At 31.1% G+C, this 18,388-nt stretch overlaps 1 protein-coding gene across 1 annotated transcript in view; it reads left to right on the top strand.

The window, feature by feature from the left end:
• LOC143069496 (uncharacterized) overlaps window positions 1-6,441 on the top strand; it is a 65,677-nt gene extending 59,236 nt beyond the window's left edge. Inside the window, exons 8-11 of the mRNA XM_076244170.1 lie at window positions 105-311; window positions 1,187-1,301; window positions 2,953-3,158; window positions 4,207-6,441. Of these exons, the coding sequence (XP_076100285.1) occupies window positions 105-311; window positions 1,187-1,301; window positions 2,953-3,158; window positions 4,207-4,329 (651 nt within the window). The 3' untranslated portion in view covers window positions 4,330-6,441. The remainder of the gene's footprint in view (window positions 1-104; window positions 312-1,186; window positions 1,302-2,952; window positions 3,159-4,206) is intronic.
• The last annotated feature ends 11,947 nt before the right edge of the window (window positions 6,442-18,388 follow it).

Below are 18,388 nucleotides of genomic sequence, written 5' to 3'. Positions count from 1 at the left end.
TTGTCAATATTTACAGAAATGCAACCTATATGTCTGATAATTATCTTATAATGAGGTTTACTTTTCGTTTATAATCTGACAGATTTTTTCAATGATTATTTTAGACTCCAGTCTTTCTTGAGAAATTTACAATAACGGATTTAGTGCCAAGTGACATGGACGATAAAGCTGCTATCGAATTTCAAATTTATTCTTCGCATAATGTGACACGTCGACATCTTGTCGGGATGTCTTCTATTTATCTGTCAAATCTCTGTGAACTGGAAAATGGATTGGCTGATTTAACCATTATGCCAGAAACTGTATATAGAGTAAGTTTTATAACAAATACATTAAATATACAATTAAAATTTTCTTTTGAAATGATTTCATTTTTTATCATTGATGAGATTTTAATGTCATGCGCATGATGTTTTTACCTCATTGAAATCTGAACAGGTTTTAATGATATTCTTTAAAACTAATCAACATACAATTGACACCATAGTTCAAATGACGAAGATATCAGCAATGATAGATCACCGTGGATATAAACCTGGTTTAATGGTTAGCTACACGTTCCATTTATATACAGGCAACAGTAGTATACCGCTATTTAATAGTCATAAATAGATTGGGAGAAATCAAAGCCAGGTAACAAGCTAAAACCGTTGGAAAAACGAGGAAAACAACGAAACAACAGAACACTGAAATGCATCAAAAAACAAATGACAATGCAACATACATAGAAACAAACAATTAGATCACAATTGCCATATTCCTGACTTGGTAAAGGACAAAACTGGTTGAGCACAGTTCAAAGACTTTCTGCACTGCAATTATATAAATGATCCCCTTTATGTGATGACTGTAACTGGTATATAATGCGACCAACACTATTCATTCAATTGACGTCAGTATTGTCAAAGGTACCCCTTGGTATGTTTTTAACATTACTTTTATGTTACATTATGACTTATTACATCAAAAACGAAAGTTACATAACAGGAGAAATAAATTTCTGAAGATATCAAAAAACAATATTTTTTAATTTTTAATGGTTGTAAGCATTAAATGAAATAATTTATTTATTGTTTGTCTTGTCAAATAACTGCAAACATGCTAAGACCTATAGAATGTTTCTTTGAATGACTTCTTAGCATTTAGGAAGAACTATCTTTTTTTATGAAGTAATTTATATTTGTAGCTTCACCAAGGAGACATACGAATATCTGGTTGTTATCAGCCGGTTGCAGGAAAAATTGTATTTAATGTTTTAGAAGCTAGAAACTTACCAAGAGTTTCATTATTAGGTGCTATTAGTAAGTATTACTGTACACACTTATTGTCTTTTACCTGTGTACATTATTCTATTTTGCTGCATTTTGTTCAAGGTTAACATCGTTATATTGTGGCATTTTGTTCAGGGTTTACATCGTTATATGGCGGCATTTTGTTCAATGTTAAAGTTGACTTTCTGAAATTGCTTATTATCTCACCTCTTATTTTAATGATTTTATATTGACATTGTGTCATAGATAACCCATTCCAATTGATATTTCATAGTGTGTCTGTCTATATTGTGATGTTACACTATTGTTCCAGGTAAGGGTGTAGGTTACAAGTGGGGTTCGTGTTGTTTATTCTTTAGTTTTCTATGTTGTGTCGTGTGTGCTGTTATTTGTTTGTCCTTTTCATTTTTAGCCATGGCGTTGTTTTAGATTTATGAATTTGACTGTCCCTTTGGTATCTTTCGTCCCTCGTTTAAAACGTTTAAGACAGCTGCATTTGTTTATCGATCCTAAGTCAAGAATCTGATGCTGAGCGGTCGCTGTTTGGTGATATGGTTCATAAATGTATCTCGTTTCTCGTTTTTCATATAGATATAAGACTGTTGGCTTTACCGTTTTTAATGGTTTTACACTAGTCATTTGTGGCCCTTTATAGCTTGTTGCTCGGTGTCTACTATCTATTGTCTTGTCGTATATAATAGTTGGAAAGAGAAAGCTGTGCTCATGTGAATGCACATGTCATTTAGGAGTGAATTGTAACATGAAGGAAGAACATTTCAACCTTGATTCACATTTCGCAGCATGAATCACATAACATGATACGTGTTAAACAAATAGATGAATTAAAAGTACAGAAAATAATCACACATTATATTAAATATACTTTGAAATGATAGGAAATGCATAAAAGTAATTTCCTCTGGAGTGTAAGGTTTCATTCCAAACATCCATTTATTTCACAGTTATAACTTACTTATAGAAAATGTCGAACGCTATATTAGAACATTATTTAGCATCATTGACCGTGATCTCTTACAATTAACAGAAACGTTCAATCAATAAATTCATGAATCAAAATGTATCTATATCATCAATACATCTTTTAATTCTTTATAATATATTTCATACTTTTCGGCAAACACACAACGTGTCTGCCGAAACACCGTATTACTATTCATTCCAATCCGGTTCTAAAATTACATAAATGACGTCACAAACCAATTGAAGCTTTCTTGTGCCCTGTTTAAACAATTTATTTTGCAAATATTTTTTCCTAGAAACATCATTAAACCATCGCAAATACTCCAAACAAAGCACATTTATGATTGAAAAAGAGAGGCGAAAGATATCAAAATGGCATTCAAAATTATAAGTTTTAAAAAACCTGACAACGAAATGGTAAAAACAAAAGAAGAAAAAAAACAAAAGATAAACATAAGTATATAAAACACAACACATAATCACTGATGACGGAGAAAAACGAACCCTAAGAAAAAGAGGGTGATCTCAAGCGCTACGGAGTGGTAGGAAAATCCTGCTTTTTATTTGAAACCCGTCTTACTGCTAATATAAGTATTGGAGCTACATCTTTCAATTCCGTTTAAAGCGCATGATGTATTTCTGATAATTTCAAGCACGTTTATCAATTGAATTTGAAAAATATACGTTCTTAACTTTTCAGATCCATATGTTAAAGTTGAAATGTATGTGAATGGAATCCGTCAGGATAAACATAAGACCAAAGTGAGACAAAATACTCAAGACCCGGTGTGGAATCATCCTTGTGTTTTTGAAATCAATAGGGAAAACCCTAAACTTCTTGGGCATGCATTTGTCTTTCAGCTAATACATAAAGACATGATGATGGGAGTTCAGAAATTAGGTCAAGTAAGTATAATTAAGAACTATGGCTGAATGACAATATACAGACAGAGAAAGGACTATGGCATTGTTAAAGATATTGTTTATGGTTTTAAAATAACCATATAAACATTGTCAACATTTTCGAATCCATCATGTATATTTGTTTATATCGACGCCATTTGAAATAATAAATGTAGAACAATCAGACAGCAAGGATAACACCACTAAATGCATCGAATGAATACAAAATAATGTGCGTCGACAGGGTATCTAGTTAGATTGATCAAATTGCTGCCAATACGAATACCAATGTATTGCCCTTTAAGTGTCACACAATATAATGGTCACTATAGTAATGTCAGTTGTCCATTTTCTCTGGTATAATGCCGTAATCATTAAAGGCAATAGTAGTTTATCGCTGTTCGAAATTCTTTCATCGATTGAGAAAAAAATAAAATCCGGGCAACAAACTAAAACTGATGGAAACACATAAAATACAAGAGGAGAACCACGACACAACAGAAACAAAACATTTAAACGTAACACACACAGAAACGAACTATAATATAACAATGGCCATTTTCCTGACTTAGTACAGGACATTTTAAGAAAAAATTTTGGGTTGAAACTGGTTTTGTGGCATCCCAAACCTGTAGCATTTATGACAATGTTAAATAAAAAATTAAAATGACAACATTACATGACAGGACTACAATACAATAAAGGGGAGAACATATAGGACAAAATGCAATTCATTTGACCTTGAATCTATAACTTAGAAAAAGAGGCGGCCAATAGACTCATTAATGCAAAGCTCGTTCAATAGCTTCCTTATCAGCATAAAATCTCCATCAACGAATATTAAAAGCCGACGAAGAGAAAGTATTTTCCTTTATATCTAACACAATATAGATATTTATATAGTAGAGATCTTATTCGACTACACAATTGTAAATCTGGTCAAACTTCAAAGGATTGTTGTTATTATAAGTGAATGCTGATTATGTTCATGGTAAAAATATATTTCAAGCGCAAATAACTGTCAATACTAAAAAACACTGATATTTTACAGGTTGAACTAGGGTGGTATAGCCATGGTGAACAATTAGACCATTGGTATGACATTATGGAGCACCCGCACAGACCAACTGACTATTGGCATCCTGTGATAAAGACCAGTAAGATAGGATCATGACCTAGGGGTTCACGTGATATTGGTCATAATCGACGGCAGCCATTACTTAAACATTCATATCGTTGTGTTTACCTTAACAACGACCTCAAGGATCGGATATCCGAGTCATGACGGAGATCTCCGATCCCTGTGTCCCCCACAGTATACGGTGACTTGAACAAGAAGATTTCTTGACCATCATGATTTAAAGATTGACGTGATGAAAAATCAAAGCAATAACGACAAATTCATACTACAGTTAAATAGAGGAAGTGTAGTCTGTAAGTGGTCCATGAGATGTACATTTATCATTCAATACATACACGTGATAGTTTTATTATTAAATACACTTTGAATATGTCTAATGTATTCATAAACTGTAATATAACGTACTTCACTATGTATTGTTATAGCATTCCATTTGCAGTATTCATATTTTAAAAACGAAAATCAATTAAGGTATTCCGTGTTCAAATTTAAAGAACTCTATCATAACATATGCTAGAATATGCCGACTAAATGTAAAATGTTAAAAAACATTTTATCCTGCAATTAACCATCTATTATACAAATAACAGGTATACAAATAATTTTTTGCTTTATATGTACATGAACAAATAAAGCCTCCTTTTACCCCACTTCCATGTTTCCTAACCAGTTCATTTTGGGATCCTCTTCGCGGTCCGCGTTTCAACCATGTCGATTTCTTTGAGAAATTAGAGACAAGGATTTTGATTTTAATAACTAAAGTTTCAAGTGTAGAAAGTAATTTCAGGATAAACACAATATATGTACATTGTCGGAAAATACAAAATTTATTTGTACTCGCTACGAAACAGGAGAAAAGTTCGGCGGATCCCTGCTTTTCGTCCTGTTTCTAAAGCTCATACAAATATATATATTTTATATATTAATATATTTTCCGACAACATATATATATTGTATATGAAACATTCACAGCGTGATAAATCTGTTGTGTGTGTTTGGCGACGTTAGCGGTGTCTACCCTAAAATAGCATTTAAACACACTCTAGTTACCAATTTAGATTTCTGAGGCAAACAGTTGTATTATAACGTACTGCTTTGCGGTTTACGACGAGCATTTTGGCAATCTGATGACAAGACAAAAGGACCTATATGCTTTATATCTAAAGGGTTCGAACAAAAGAAAACAGCATTCAACATAATGAGATATTACGAAAGGAAATAATGCATTTTGTTTAAAATCTAATGATTACAATATTGATTTTATATATAATCGATTTTACTGGATCTTACAAACAAATTTTGTTAAACAGATCAGACAAAAACACTGTCGCATATGTCTTCATTAAGATATTGGGGGGAAAATATTGTTCAAAATTTCATTTTGATTACCTTTTCCTCTAATTCTTTATATTTTCAAGTATTATGTATTAAGTTTTTGCAGTCTTCAAGAATTTTGTCATTTTATTTTAAGAGATGTTTTAACTTTTAAACAAAGCCACAAAAACATTCCCAAACAAAAAATAGAAAATATAAGTTTTAAAATGCAGGCAATTCATATGGGAGAAGAAAAAGATTTTGTTTCTGTAAGAGTTATGTTACTTATTTTTGTATTCAAATTACATAGATATAAGAAGATGTGGTATGAGTACCGAACAAAGGTAAATTCAGAACAGCGCCTTTATATCACGAAATTCATTTATATATATATAATGGACGAAAACCAATCAGGTAATATGTATATTATGGGTATATGTAGGAAATGTGAATATCTACATTTCATAATTAAAATTACAAATTGTGAGAGAAAAAATATACATGTATTAAAAACGTTACTTGATATTATGAAGTTCTTTACCTTGAGCTTCCTCACGTTTTTAAGGGTGCAGTAAACAGGCGGCTCAACAAGTTAAAGTAACTTAGGATATCAGTGAATGGGCATCTTTACCTTGAGCCTCCTCACATTTTAATGGTGCAGTAAACAGGAGTCTTAATGAGTGAAAGTAACTTATTAAGGATATCAATGAATGGGTATTATATTGTTGTATGTATATAACTGTGATAATCAGCATATCAACTATGTTGCTGACTAAGTTTATTTATCTGGTGTTACTGTTTAATGTTAAAAATAAACAATATTTTGTAGTATTTGTAGTTTTCACTTTACTCATAAGTTTTTTTCCTATAACAGATTCTTGTTTTATTTTATCCCTGGTTCGTTAAACTTTAATAATATATAAAAAAAAGAAGATGTGGTATGCTTACCAATAAGACAACTATCAACAAGAGACCAAAAAGACACAGACATTAACAACTATAGGTCACCGTACGGCCGTCAACAATGAACAAAGCCCATACCGCATAGTCAGCTATAAAAGATCCCGATATGACAATGTAAAACGATTCAAACGAGAAAACTGACGGCCTCATTTAAAAAAAAAATAGTATATTGCTTTGTAAACTTTCTTTCTATTTGCCATGTTGTTTACTCTTTTCATCGACATATGTTTTTTATGCTTGTTTGGTCTTGAAAATTATTGTGCAAATTCAGGAATATATTAGTTGTTATCAAATAGTCCGTTTATATGTATGTTGGTGTTCTTTTTGTTGCACTTAAGTGTTTCTGTTGTTTCGTGTTTTTCCTCTTATGTTTTTTTAGAATTCAGTTTGCGACCCGGATTTGTTTTCTCTCAGTCGATTTTGGAATTTTAAACAGCGGTATACTACTGTTGCCTTCATTGGTTTCATTTCCATCTTCTTGTTTGAATATGTATAAATGTATGACATTGGTTAACGATTGTCGACAAAAAATCTACGCAGATTGCTCACATACAGACATCTTAAAAATTCAGAAAAAGTGTGGTAAAAGATATCAATGAAACATTCAAACTCATACGTAGAAAATAAACTGACAACGTCAATGCCAAAAAAGATGGAAAAGACCAAAATATTTCAATATTGTCTTTCTTAATACTTGACTTTAATTTACAGTACATTATATACATATTTGCAGTTCTTCACAAGTTTCTTTGGCATTTCTATGGGTGTGTTTGAATATACGCCTGAGGCGGCCTATGGTTACTTATAGGTACCTATGGGTAACCATAGGCCGCCTCGGGCGTTTGTCCAAACACCCCCTATATAAATAAAGACTTAATCCTACTTCACTGAGTGATTGCGTTTGTAGACGCTTAAGGAAGATTAATAAACAATAAATTATCAGATAACATTTTGTTAATTGAAGAGTGACATGTTTTGTAGTAGAAATCTCCGATAAAAATTCATACATAAGCGTCTGAGCGACACCGATGTATTTATATCCGGTTGCACTTCCATACATACATTTCCGCCAATTATTTCTGTCATAAATCTTATAAAATCTGATAAGCAAGGATTAAATAAATGTGTGATAAGCAGTCAAATATCTTATTTCGGATAATATAGATAGACGTTAATAATGAATTAATGGTATTCTTTAAAAATTTCAATATATGTCCATTGACATGACCTTCAACTTTGATTGAAATTGACATCAGTGAAAGTATCCATCCATCAGTTATTCAAAATAAAACAATAGTTTGTTGATGACAATTATTGTAGTCATAGTTCGTGACCGACCGTGCAAAGTTGTCTTACCAGCCATTTAAGGTCGTTAAAAACAACCAAGTTAGTTAATTTTGCAGCATCAATTTTTTCTAAAAGCTGCATTATTCAAAATCTCTACACGCATTTGATAAATAGTACCTACATCACAGGGATTTTGATATGTTTTATTATCTCAATATCGCATAAGAGGCTTTCATCGCGAAACAACAGTCAACATCTCACTACAAGTTCAAGACATAACAACGGTTTGAACAAAATGTTTTATTTTGTTTAGATTTCTCAAAACATGGGAATCCTTTAATCCTACTTAAAAAAGTATGCTTGTTGAAATTATTCATGTTTTAATAACTTCTTCATTGATGTAAATTCGCCATACAAAAACAGGTTGTATTCAAAAGGAATTATAAAATAATTGTGTCACAGCAACATTTACAGAAAACATAATTTCTTATTTTATAGGTGTGTCAACTATAAAACGCGTTTTAGTCTAAAAACTTGGTCTGAACTAGCAAAATACAGCGACAGGAACCGTCTCCTTGCCCGCCGCAAGCAGATGATTCACCAAATTCTGGCAGATAGGGGAATGGTGCAAGAGGACAACCTCAAATGAAATCAAAAAGTTATGAAACTGTGAATAAGAAATATACAATTAACAATGATAGTTCAAATATTTGTTTCTTAAATGTGTGTGGACTTAAGAAAAGACTATTGTCTCAAGACTATTGTCTTCTGATTTCATTGACATTTTGCTTGAACATGATATCTGTATTTTTGTTGAAACGATGTTAACTGACCTAGATATTTTAAACTTACCAGACGATTATATTTATGTCACAAAAAATAGAAAAAAAAAAATAAAAAAGCATCAGGTGGAATAGTTGTTATTTATAGAAAGATTTTAGAAAAAGAGTTGAAATTCTATAATACTGAAAGTCAATTTGTTTTACGGTTTCAAATTTCGAAATCAATTTTGTCATTTAATTCAGATGTAATTTTTGGCTGTGTTTATGTAGCACCTGCAATTTCCAAGTATTCTACTATAGAAGCTTTTGAAGAATTGGAAAATGAATTGAATATCCTAACAACCCCTGAAAATTGTTATGTTGCCCTAGTTGGCGATTTTAACTAAAATACTGAATCTTTATCCGATTATATTATACCTGATGAGTCAGTTGTTAGTATGTTTGATTTAGATTGTGATGCTGATATAATAGATTATTTGTATGATTATGAGAATCTGACTCGAAACAAAATCACCTTACAAAGAGTGTCTCAGTGTACATGTAGACCTAATAAGTATGGTCATAGACTGTTAAAGTTGTGCAGAAAAATTATTTATATATTGCTAATTCAAGAGTTGGATCAGATAAAGATATTGGGGAGAAAACATGTAACGATTCAAGTGCTGTTGATTATTTAAATATTTCATCAATGCTCTTCCCTTTGATTTTTTATTTTGAAATTGCTGACTTTATACCGCTATATTCTGATTGTCATTCTTTTATACATTTTAGACTTCAGGCCACATTTAGTAAATCAGATTCAATTGTTACCAACAATAGAAATGATAAAACTTTTGGAAAAATGAACAGAAATCTGAATACGTTGATCGAATTCACAATGATCCCGAAGGTATTTTGACCACTGTTATGAATATACTGGACGATTGTCCGTAAATAATGATGCAACTCAAAATGATATTATAATAATAAACAATATAGTTTTAGATATCAGCAAAGATTTTAAAGATTCGGCGGCAGAAGCGTTTGGGAAAATAAATAAACATGAACATTTTTACAAACATGAAAATTCAAAACCTTGGTTTAATAGAAAATGCTCGTTGAGTAGAAACATTTTTCATAAAGCTCGAAAGAGATATGGTTTTTTGAAAAATGCTGAAAACAGACGTAAAATGAGACAAGCTAGTAAAGAACATAAAATAACATTAAATAAAGCTTTTGCAAACTACCAACAGAGGGCTGCTGATGAGTTGCTTAACATTTTTAAAAAGGATACAAAAGCTCTATGGAAAATCCTTAATAATCTAAATGATAAAAAGATAACAATGACGATGTATCTATGAAAGCATTGTGTGATCATTTTAAAATACTAAATGAAACTGTTGAGACAGAAAATGACTCTGAACAAGATTTGAAATTTGATACTCTTTCAGACGATGTTGATTTATTTTTCAACAGTCCAGTAACAGAGGAGAAAAAAGTTGTTTCAAATTTAAAAAATGGCAAAGCTTCAGGTAGTGATGACATTTTAAATGAGGTTATAAAGAATTCAATTGACGATTTAATGCCAATTTACGTTAAGCTATTCAATTTGATTTTAGATACTGGAATTGTCCCAAACAGTTGGTCTAATGGAATCATGATTACTATAGCTAAAAATAAAGGATCAAGATCTGATCTCGAAATGTACAGAGAAATCACTTTGAATTCATGCTTTAGAAATGTTGAATTACAGGTTAAATAATTATGCAGATGACGTAGACCTAATTTCAAAGTCACAAGCAGATTTTCGTAGAGGATTCTCTACTGTTGATAATATATTTGTATTGTATTCTTTAATAACTATATATTTTTCATTTGGTAAGAAGCTATTTTGCACTTTTATAGACTTTAAAAGCGCTTTTGACACTGTGTGGAGGTCAGGATTGTGGCAAAAAATGCAAAAATCAAAAATGGTAAACTATTTAATGTGATCTATAATATGTATCAAAATATAAAAACATGTGTCAAGAAAGGAAATGAATTTTCCGAATTTTTATATCTCACACAGGAGTAAACAAGGTTAAAATATATCACCTTTTTTATTTTCTTTGTTTCTAAATGATTTAGAAAGTTATTTTGTGAAAAAAAAATTATAGAAAGTCTAGATAATATTTCAAAGCTGTGTTCAGAATCATTAGAAATTTATGTTAAATTGCTTATTATACTGTACGCAGATGATACTGCGCTATTGTCTAAAAGTGCAGAAGGATTACAAAAAACCCTTGTATGTTTTGAAGAATATTGTATAAAACGGTACTTAAGATTAACACAAGCAAAACCAAAGGAGTGATTTTTAGTAAAAAGAGAGTAAAAAGAAATCAGATTTTTAACATATGGAGAAAAAATTGAAATAGTTGATTCCTACTGCTACCTTGGTGTACTTTTCAATTACAACGGTAGCTTTTGTACAGGACGAAAAAACTTCTTGATCAGTCACAGAAGTCTTTGTATGCTCTATACCGAAAATTAAAAAATATATATATTCCCGTCGATTTGCAGCTAAAACGTTTTGACTCATTGGTTAGTCCTGTTTTATTATATACTTCAGAGGTATAGAGATTTGAAATTTGAAAGCATTGAGAAAATACACTTTCAATTTTTCTAAAACATTTTGAAATTAAGAAGCAGTACACCAAATTATATGATGTATGGGGAACTCGGAAGATTCCCTTGGAAACCATTGTTAAACGTAAAATGGTGTTGTTTTGGAATAACCTATTCTTGGAAAATAACAAGTTATCTTCCATTATGTATAGATTAATGCTCAAATTACATTTTCAAAACCCCACAAAGTTTAGATGGATAACGTACGTTAAATCCATATTTGACGAAAATGGAATTATTTTCATTTGACAAAATCAACTTCCACTTGGATAAACTGGGTTTAAAGAACATTATTTCACAAAAACTGAATGACTAATTGATCCAACATTGGTTTTCACAAATAAATAACTCTTCAAGAAGTGCATTTTATTTATTTCATAAAGAGGAATTTCGTTTGGAAACCTATTTGATAAAGTTTAAGCTGTGTGACAGGATTTATATGACAAAACACAGATGTTCAAATTTAAAATTTCCTGTCCGGAATTCCAAAAAATGCACGAATTTGTCGTCTCTGTGGAAATGGAATAGGAGATGAATTTCATTATCTATTTAAATGCCCAAAATAGGAAATAAAACTTCTTCGAAATAAATATATACCACAATATTATATTGCAAATCCAACGGAGTACAAATTGAAACAGCTTTTAACATTTTGTCATTTAGAACTTTACAAAACTTAGCAATATTTTTAAAAATTCTTACACGATACTTGCGATTTATGATAGTCTTTTTGAGTTGAATGTTATGGTAGTTTGTAAATTGACATTTTGCTATATTTTACCATGTATGTAGCATTATTGTGTTTAGTGTGAATGTATTGAGTATAAAAATGTGTATACGTGTATAGATAGTGTCCCCTTGTACACCTATGTGTCTGAGGTTTATTGATAAAGTATTGTCTATTGGTATAGAATAATGGAACGTCCTTCTAACCGCATTATTATCTATACTTAAAAACATATAATTGCAAAATTGTATTTTATAAAGCTGCAGATTTTACCAATTATGAGAAGTTTTTGGTCAAAGAATCAAAAACCATGAAAACTATATTGCTGTCAGAAATCGCACATTGCACTACAAAATTCATCCCTTTCTGTATATTACGTAATTACCTCGTATCTATTATCATAATTATAGTTATTGATGTTGCAATCCTCCTCATCACAACATTGATTTAATTTTCTTGGAATTTTCTATTTAATATATTATGTACATATTTGGAAATTAAAGCATCACACAATGATAAAACAAAACAGTATTAAATGACGTTTGTTGTGTTTCATATCGAGACTATGTATTCAATTAGGAATAAAGAGTAAAAACAGTGTTATTATCTATAGGATCGTTTCAAAGCTCCTACAATGATTTAATAATTAGTTTCATTTTTCATTAAATCAAATTACCTTTAAGGGAGCACAGACAATAATCTAAGCAAGGTAGTTCATAAGTGTTTCCTGTGTCTCGTTTTTTATTTAAGGAATGACTGTAATATTTTTTCTGTCTATGAAGAAATAACATAAAAAATTTGGTGCACACTGAATAACGCGCGTAGAAAACCACGAAAAACGATGATGACGTCACGATCATATGACTAAATTATGTCTATGGGCTGATAACAAAATAACGTCAACCAATCAGAAGACGCGTTACATCCAAAATGAAATTATTATAGATTATACAGGTGGTTTTCCAGTTTTGCACTACTCAACTTGGGGCCTTTTTAAAGCTTTCGGTTAGGCGTGATCACTTGTCTCCGTATTAAAGGACGTACTTTCACATATAATGGTTTATTTTTTACAAATTGTGACTTGGATGGAGAGTTGTCTCATTGGCACACATACCACATCTTCTTTTATCTATTGTTAAATATTTAGATTTGTCTTGATAGTCATAGTTTCCGTGTTGAAGGCCGTACATTGCCCAATAATGGTTTACTTTTTTAAATTGTTATTTGGATGGAGAGTTGTCTCATTGGCACTCACACCACATCTTCCTATATCTATATAGTATATCTATAAGTTTCAAATGACCATCATACAAGCATAAAAGTATATTAATTCCATAATGTTTTTGCTACATTTACTTTTAATTGTAAAACGTTATATAAAGGACGTCAATAAACTATAAAGCGGAATTCCAACGTTGAGTTATATTGTTTAGTGCCATTTTATTGATTTTATCTGATATAAAAAGAATACAAAATCAAAAATAACTTGTCTTGGAAAAAGTTATATAAAGAGATAATTTTCAGTTTTTCCTTATTCTGCACATTCTTTGATAGAATGCTGCTTAAAGGATAAAAATTGACGTCAGCTACCGATAAATTTAAAGACTCAACCGGGAATATGTGTTTCGTTTTCATGTGATGTAGGAGTTCAAAACATAAATGACAGAACTAGTTTCTATGTCAATTCTCAAGTGATATTAAGTACAAGGTGCCGCTAGTCTATAAATATGTTTATATAACTACTAAATTAATTTTTAGTTTTTGTTAAATTAATTCAACAGATCTATTTTCAATCGTAGAAAAACAATTGTCTTTATTCGAAGTCAAATGAAGCTTGGAACTTTATGGACTCTTTTATTATCTCTACTTCCGGTTCCACAACATAAAACAAACTTATTAATTTCTATTTTTAGTGGTACTTAAAAAATTCCGTAAAAATTTTCAGTGCTGCTTTTATCAACCATACTCTCATTGCTTGCCATAGATTTAACGCATGACATTTGAATTCACTGACAATTTTTCACGCTTCTGTCATTTCTAACTAAGAGGAAAAGAGCCAACAGTTAATATATTTGTAACGTATTAACAACCTGAAGTACATAATAGACCGTTTGAAAGGTTAAACAACGTGTTTTGTTCAATGTAATCAACGTTTATCGTGATGAATTAGTATAGATTTTTAATAAACTTCAAGCCCATCCCGGACATGTGACATGAGCAAATGTGTTTATGTTACATCAAAACGATGTTAATTTTGAACAATGTCTTAATTCGCAATTAAAAATGATTGTTAAATGAAGTTTGTATCAAGCAGTCAATCATACTGTGGAACAATTATTAATCTTTCTATCTCAATAATATTCCCTTGTACTCCTATCTCGTCCAGTACAGTTGTATTGATTGTCACATCGTTGTCAATATAATGGAATTTTTCGACTGTCATACAAGTGAAAGGTTTAGCTAGCTATAAAACAGGGTTCAATCTACATTTGTCAACAAAAAAAATCGCTGTTCCAAGTCAGGAATATGACAGTTACACATATATATGTATTAGTTAACTTTTATAATCAGAATTATGTAGAACCTTGATTTTTCAGGGATTTTGCATATATATATATATATATAATCATTAAATTCATTAGTGATAATATATAATCACTGTAAATGGCAAGTGATTTTACATAATCTCCAATCTAAATTATAAGAATTTAACAAATTCCTTGAAATGATTTCATGGATTAGTAATACTAGTAATACTAAGATTCTCTGTTTGTTAAAAAAAAATATGAAGAACAGAGTACTACATCTATTTTTTTTTTAAATATTTACGTACTTCATGTAATAAGAAGTATTAAAAATAATATGTAGAAGTAAACTATTGTTTAAGGTCAAAGTACGATCTTCAACACGGAAGCATTGCTTGCACCGAACAGCAAGCAATAACGGACCACAAAATTAACTAGTGTAAAACCCTGGATTACATGGATAAGACAATGGAAACGATGAATGTGTCAAAAAGACAAAAACCTGTTCAAAGAGAAGACAATAGCCCAAGGCCACATGTGAGTCTTCTGGGACAGGTGCAAACATACAATGGTGGAAAACATGTTTGTGAGATCCCCCCCCCTTGATTTCTATCCAATGTGGAATACACAAACACACAGCAAACACTCATTTTAAAAGAAGTCCGAGTCTGTATTAGGTTCAGAAAGGTCTCTAAAACGAATCTTATTCTTATATATTAAAAATCAAAATTTCAATAATACCGAGCTCAAAGAAATATTCAAAACGACAAGTCACGTGTCAAATGGTTAAATCAAAAGCTCAAATACATTAAACGAAAGGATAAAAACTGTCGAATTCCTGACTTGGTACAGAAATTTATTTTTATATTTACTGACTTTCCATTTAAGGTATTAGTGGGGAAAACGGTACTATTACATTTTCCCAGCATTAGTTTGGCCTTTTGTGTACCTAAGACAGGTGAAGGAAGTCAACTTAGGAGGGCTGTGATTGGATGTAAAGGTACAATATATTATTTTTATTTATCTAAGAATAACTGCAGTGTGTAAATTTACAATATAAATTTTAAAACTTATTGAAATATTTTCTAGAGAATTATTCGAAAAGGCTTCCAAAATTTCATAAATTTGGTGTAAATGACGGTGGGCATGGATAACATAAACAAGCTCCGTTGGAAATTGGTCATGATTCTATTTGGCTTCAATTTTTAAAATAGAGTAATAAAGTACTAACACCACACATAACTGTTTTATCCAGGTTTTATTATAAAAACTGGTAAATTTAGAAAATGTTAGTATTGTCGCCTATGGCAGAATAAATAGTACCGTTTTCCCAGTAAGCATTATGACATCCTAGCTTTTTCATACAATGAGAATATCTTCACTTTTCAGTACATCTAGACTCGATAATCCAAAACATTTTTTTTTTTGTTAGCATCATTATTTTTTTTTATTAATGGTTATTGTTTGAAAAGGTTATTTAACATACATTGTAGTATTACGTTAAGATCTCTTATCTTCATTGACAAATTGTTTATGTGTAGTTTTCTAACAACCTCGATTTCTTTCAGCGGTTATGTCCAGAGTTCTAAAAGATATTCATCACCATGTTTATTAACCTTTTTTTCCTGTTATAAAATCTAATTATTTTTTATAAATTTGACGTTGCAGACAGCCTATCGGCAAACAGAGTATTAAGCTGTGAAATTCATTATGGTAAAGCCTAAAATGTTAGTATATCTCTTTGTTAGAAGCTGACATTTCATCACTTCGTTACTGCCGGTGGACAATGCCAACGTAATCTCCTTATCAGATCCTAAAGCTTTTAAGATCATTGTTCCTGAAACATTTTTATCACTAGAATACAAAATTCCGAATCAATACCAGTGTCCGCCAAACAGCCGCTGTCATATTATTATGTGATTATAATTAGTTTTCCACCTTCTCTTCACCACCAAGCTTTATTTAGTGGTAAACATATTAATGTCATGTAGACTGTTGTCACGGTATGAAATGGAAGGCGTGTAACCTTGCATTATGACCTTGGCGTGTAATGTTCTCTTTACCTGTTGTTTTGGTGTTTTGTTATACTGTTGATATATGCTTCCTTTGAACTGATTTCTATTGTAAATTAAATAAGTTTGACCTTCAAACATCTTCATATGCAATTTCCAATCAAGGTTGCCGTGCACTGTACTTTGGATTTATATATGTTATCTTTTAGAACATTTTTTTATTGCCGATCTTTGATCGCATCGTTTAAATTTAATCCCAACTTTCCAAGACCTTAGGCGCAAAGTACTTTCCAGACATGTATATAGGTATGAGGACTGTTTATTGGTCCGTTTATGTCTTATGGTTTTCTGTATCGTGTCTTTACTGTCTTATTGATATATATCCCACATCTTAATGTCCTTAATGTATTGGGATCATATTGTTCGAATACACAATATGTAAAAACTGCACCATTTTGAAGTTAGATGAACGATAAATAATTAGTAAAATCTCGAATAATTACAATAACAGCATTCGTCATCTGTTAAATTATCCATCTAAATATATATATATAATCAATCCATTTTTTTTCATATAATATTTCAGATATTTTTATGTGTTTAGTATTAGATAAACAATTAAACGTCTTGTGACCTATAGTTGTTAATGTCTGTGTTATTTTGGTCTTTTGTGGATGGTTGTCTCATTGACAATCATACCACATCTTCTTTTTATATTGACCTATTATGAAATTCCGTGTTCATTATTTCCAGACAGGTTGTTTTAAAGATATATGTGAGGGACGAAGTAATAACACTAAATAGTGTCGCCTGTGCATTAAAACTACTTGTTTCTTACCTAATAATCCTGCTTTATTTTAAACACAACTCGTATTAACGATTGAAAGAGCGATTGAGAACAATATTATGATTTTTGAATTCGAGATCACATGTAAGAATAAGTTATCAGTGACGTCACAAAGTGTGAGGAGATGTTATCAAGCATGCTTATGTCAAACGTAAAACTGTTTAAAGGAAGGAGGAAAAGACCAGTAATAAAACAATAAACAGCTTATTGGATATCGTAAAACATCAGGCGCTCGATACAATATGGAGCTTCTTTGTTCGTTTTGCTCGCTCACTCGCCACAAAAGGGTTCAGAGTGTGGCTCGCAGCTGATAGTTAACGATATATATGTTTAAAAAAAAAGCGATAATCTATACTTATCAGTCCATTAGTGGTTAAACTTCCTCGTTAAATAATGTATTTATAGGAAACAGCCTAGTTATACAAAAACTTTGAGAATGGAAATGGGTAATATGTCAAAGAGATAACAACCTGACCAAAGAGCAGATACCAACTGAAGGCCACAAATTTGAATTTGGCCGAAAACTTAAGACAGCAGGTAAGATAACAGTTATAACACCTTTATCCTGCAATTGGGTGTCCTACTATACAGATACAGCCCTACAGATATCGCTATTCTGTATCTGTATACTATACAGATATCGCTTTAAAGCTCCGCCCACTGCCGGACTGAGTATTGTTTGAACCTGTGTGACCTCAGAATGTGTATTCCAGTTGCATTCCAATGACGATGACAATTCTCGATTTCAAAACTTGAATGTGTATGATTGTGTTACAAAATCAACCATGTCAATTTCAGCATGCATGTTTAGTGAATGTCAAGTCTGAAGCGTAGGACAACTCGTACACTTCTGTTTCAAATTTGACAATGTTTTGTTATTTGTTTTTACTGTTGAAATTAGTTGTTATGTTAAAATAGATAATTATTCACCTTGAGCGATGTATTATTGTTGACCATTCGAGATTCTTTTTTGCGAACCCGTCTTCAGCGTA

This window comes from Mytilus galloprovincialis, chromosome 3 (genome assembly GCF_965363235.1).
Source record: "Mytilus galloprovincialis chromosome 3, xbMytGall1.hap1.1, whole genome shotgun sequence".
NCBI lineage: Eukaryota > Metazoa > Mollusca > Bivalvia > Mytilida > Mytilidae > Mytilus > Mytilus galloprovincialis.
This window is presented reverse-complemented; position numbering and strand designations above follow the sequence as displayed.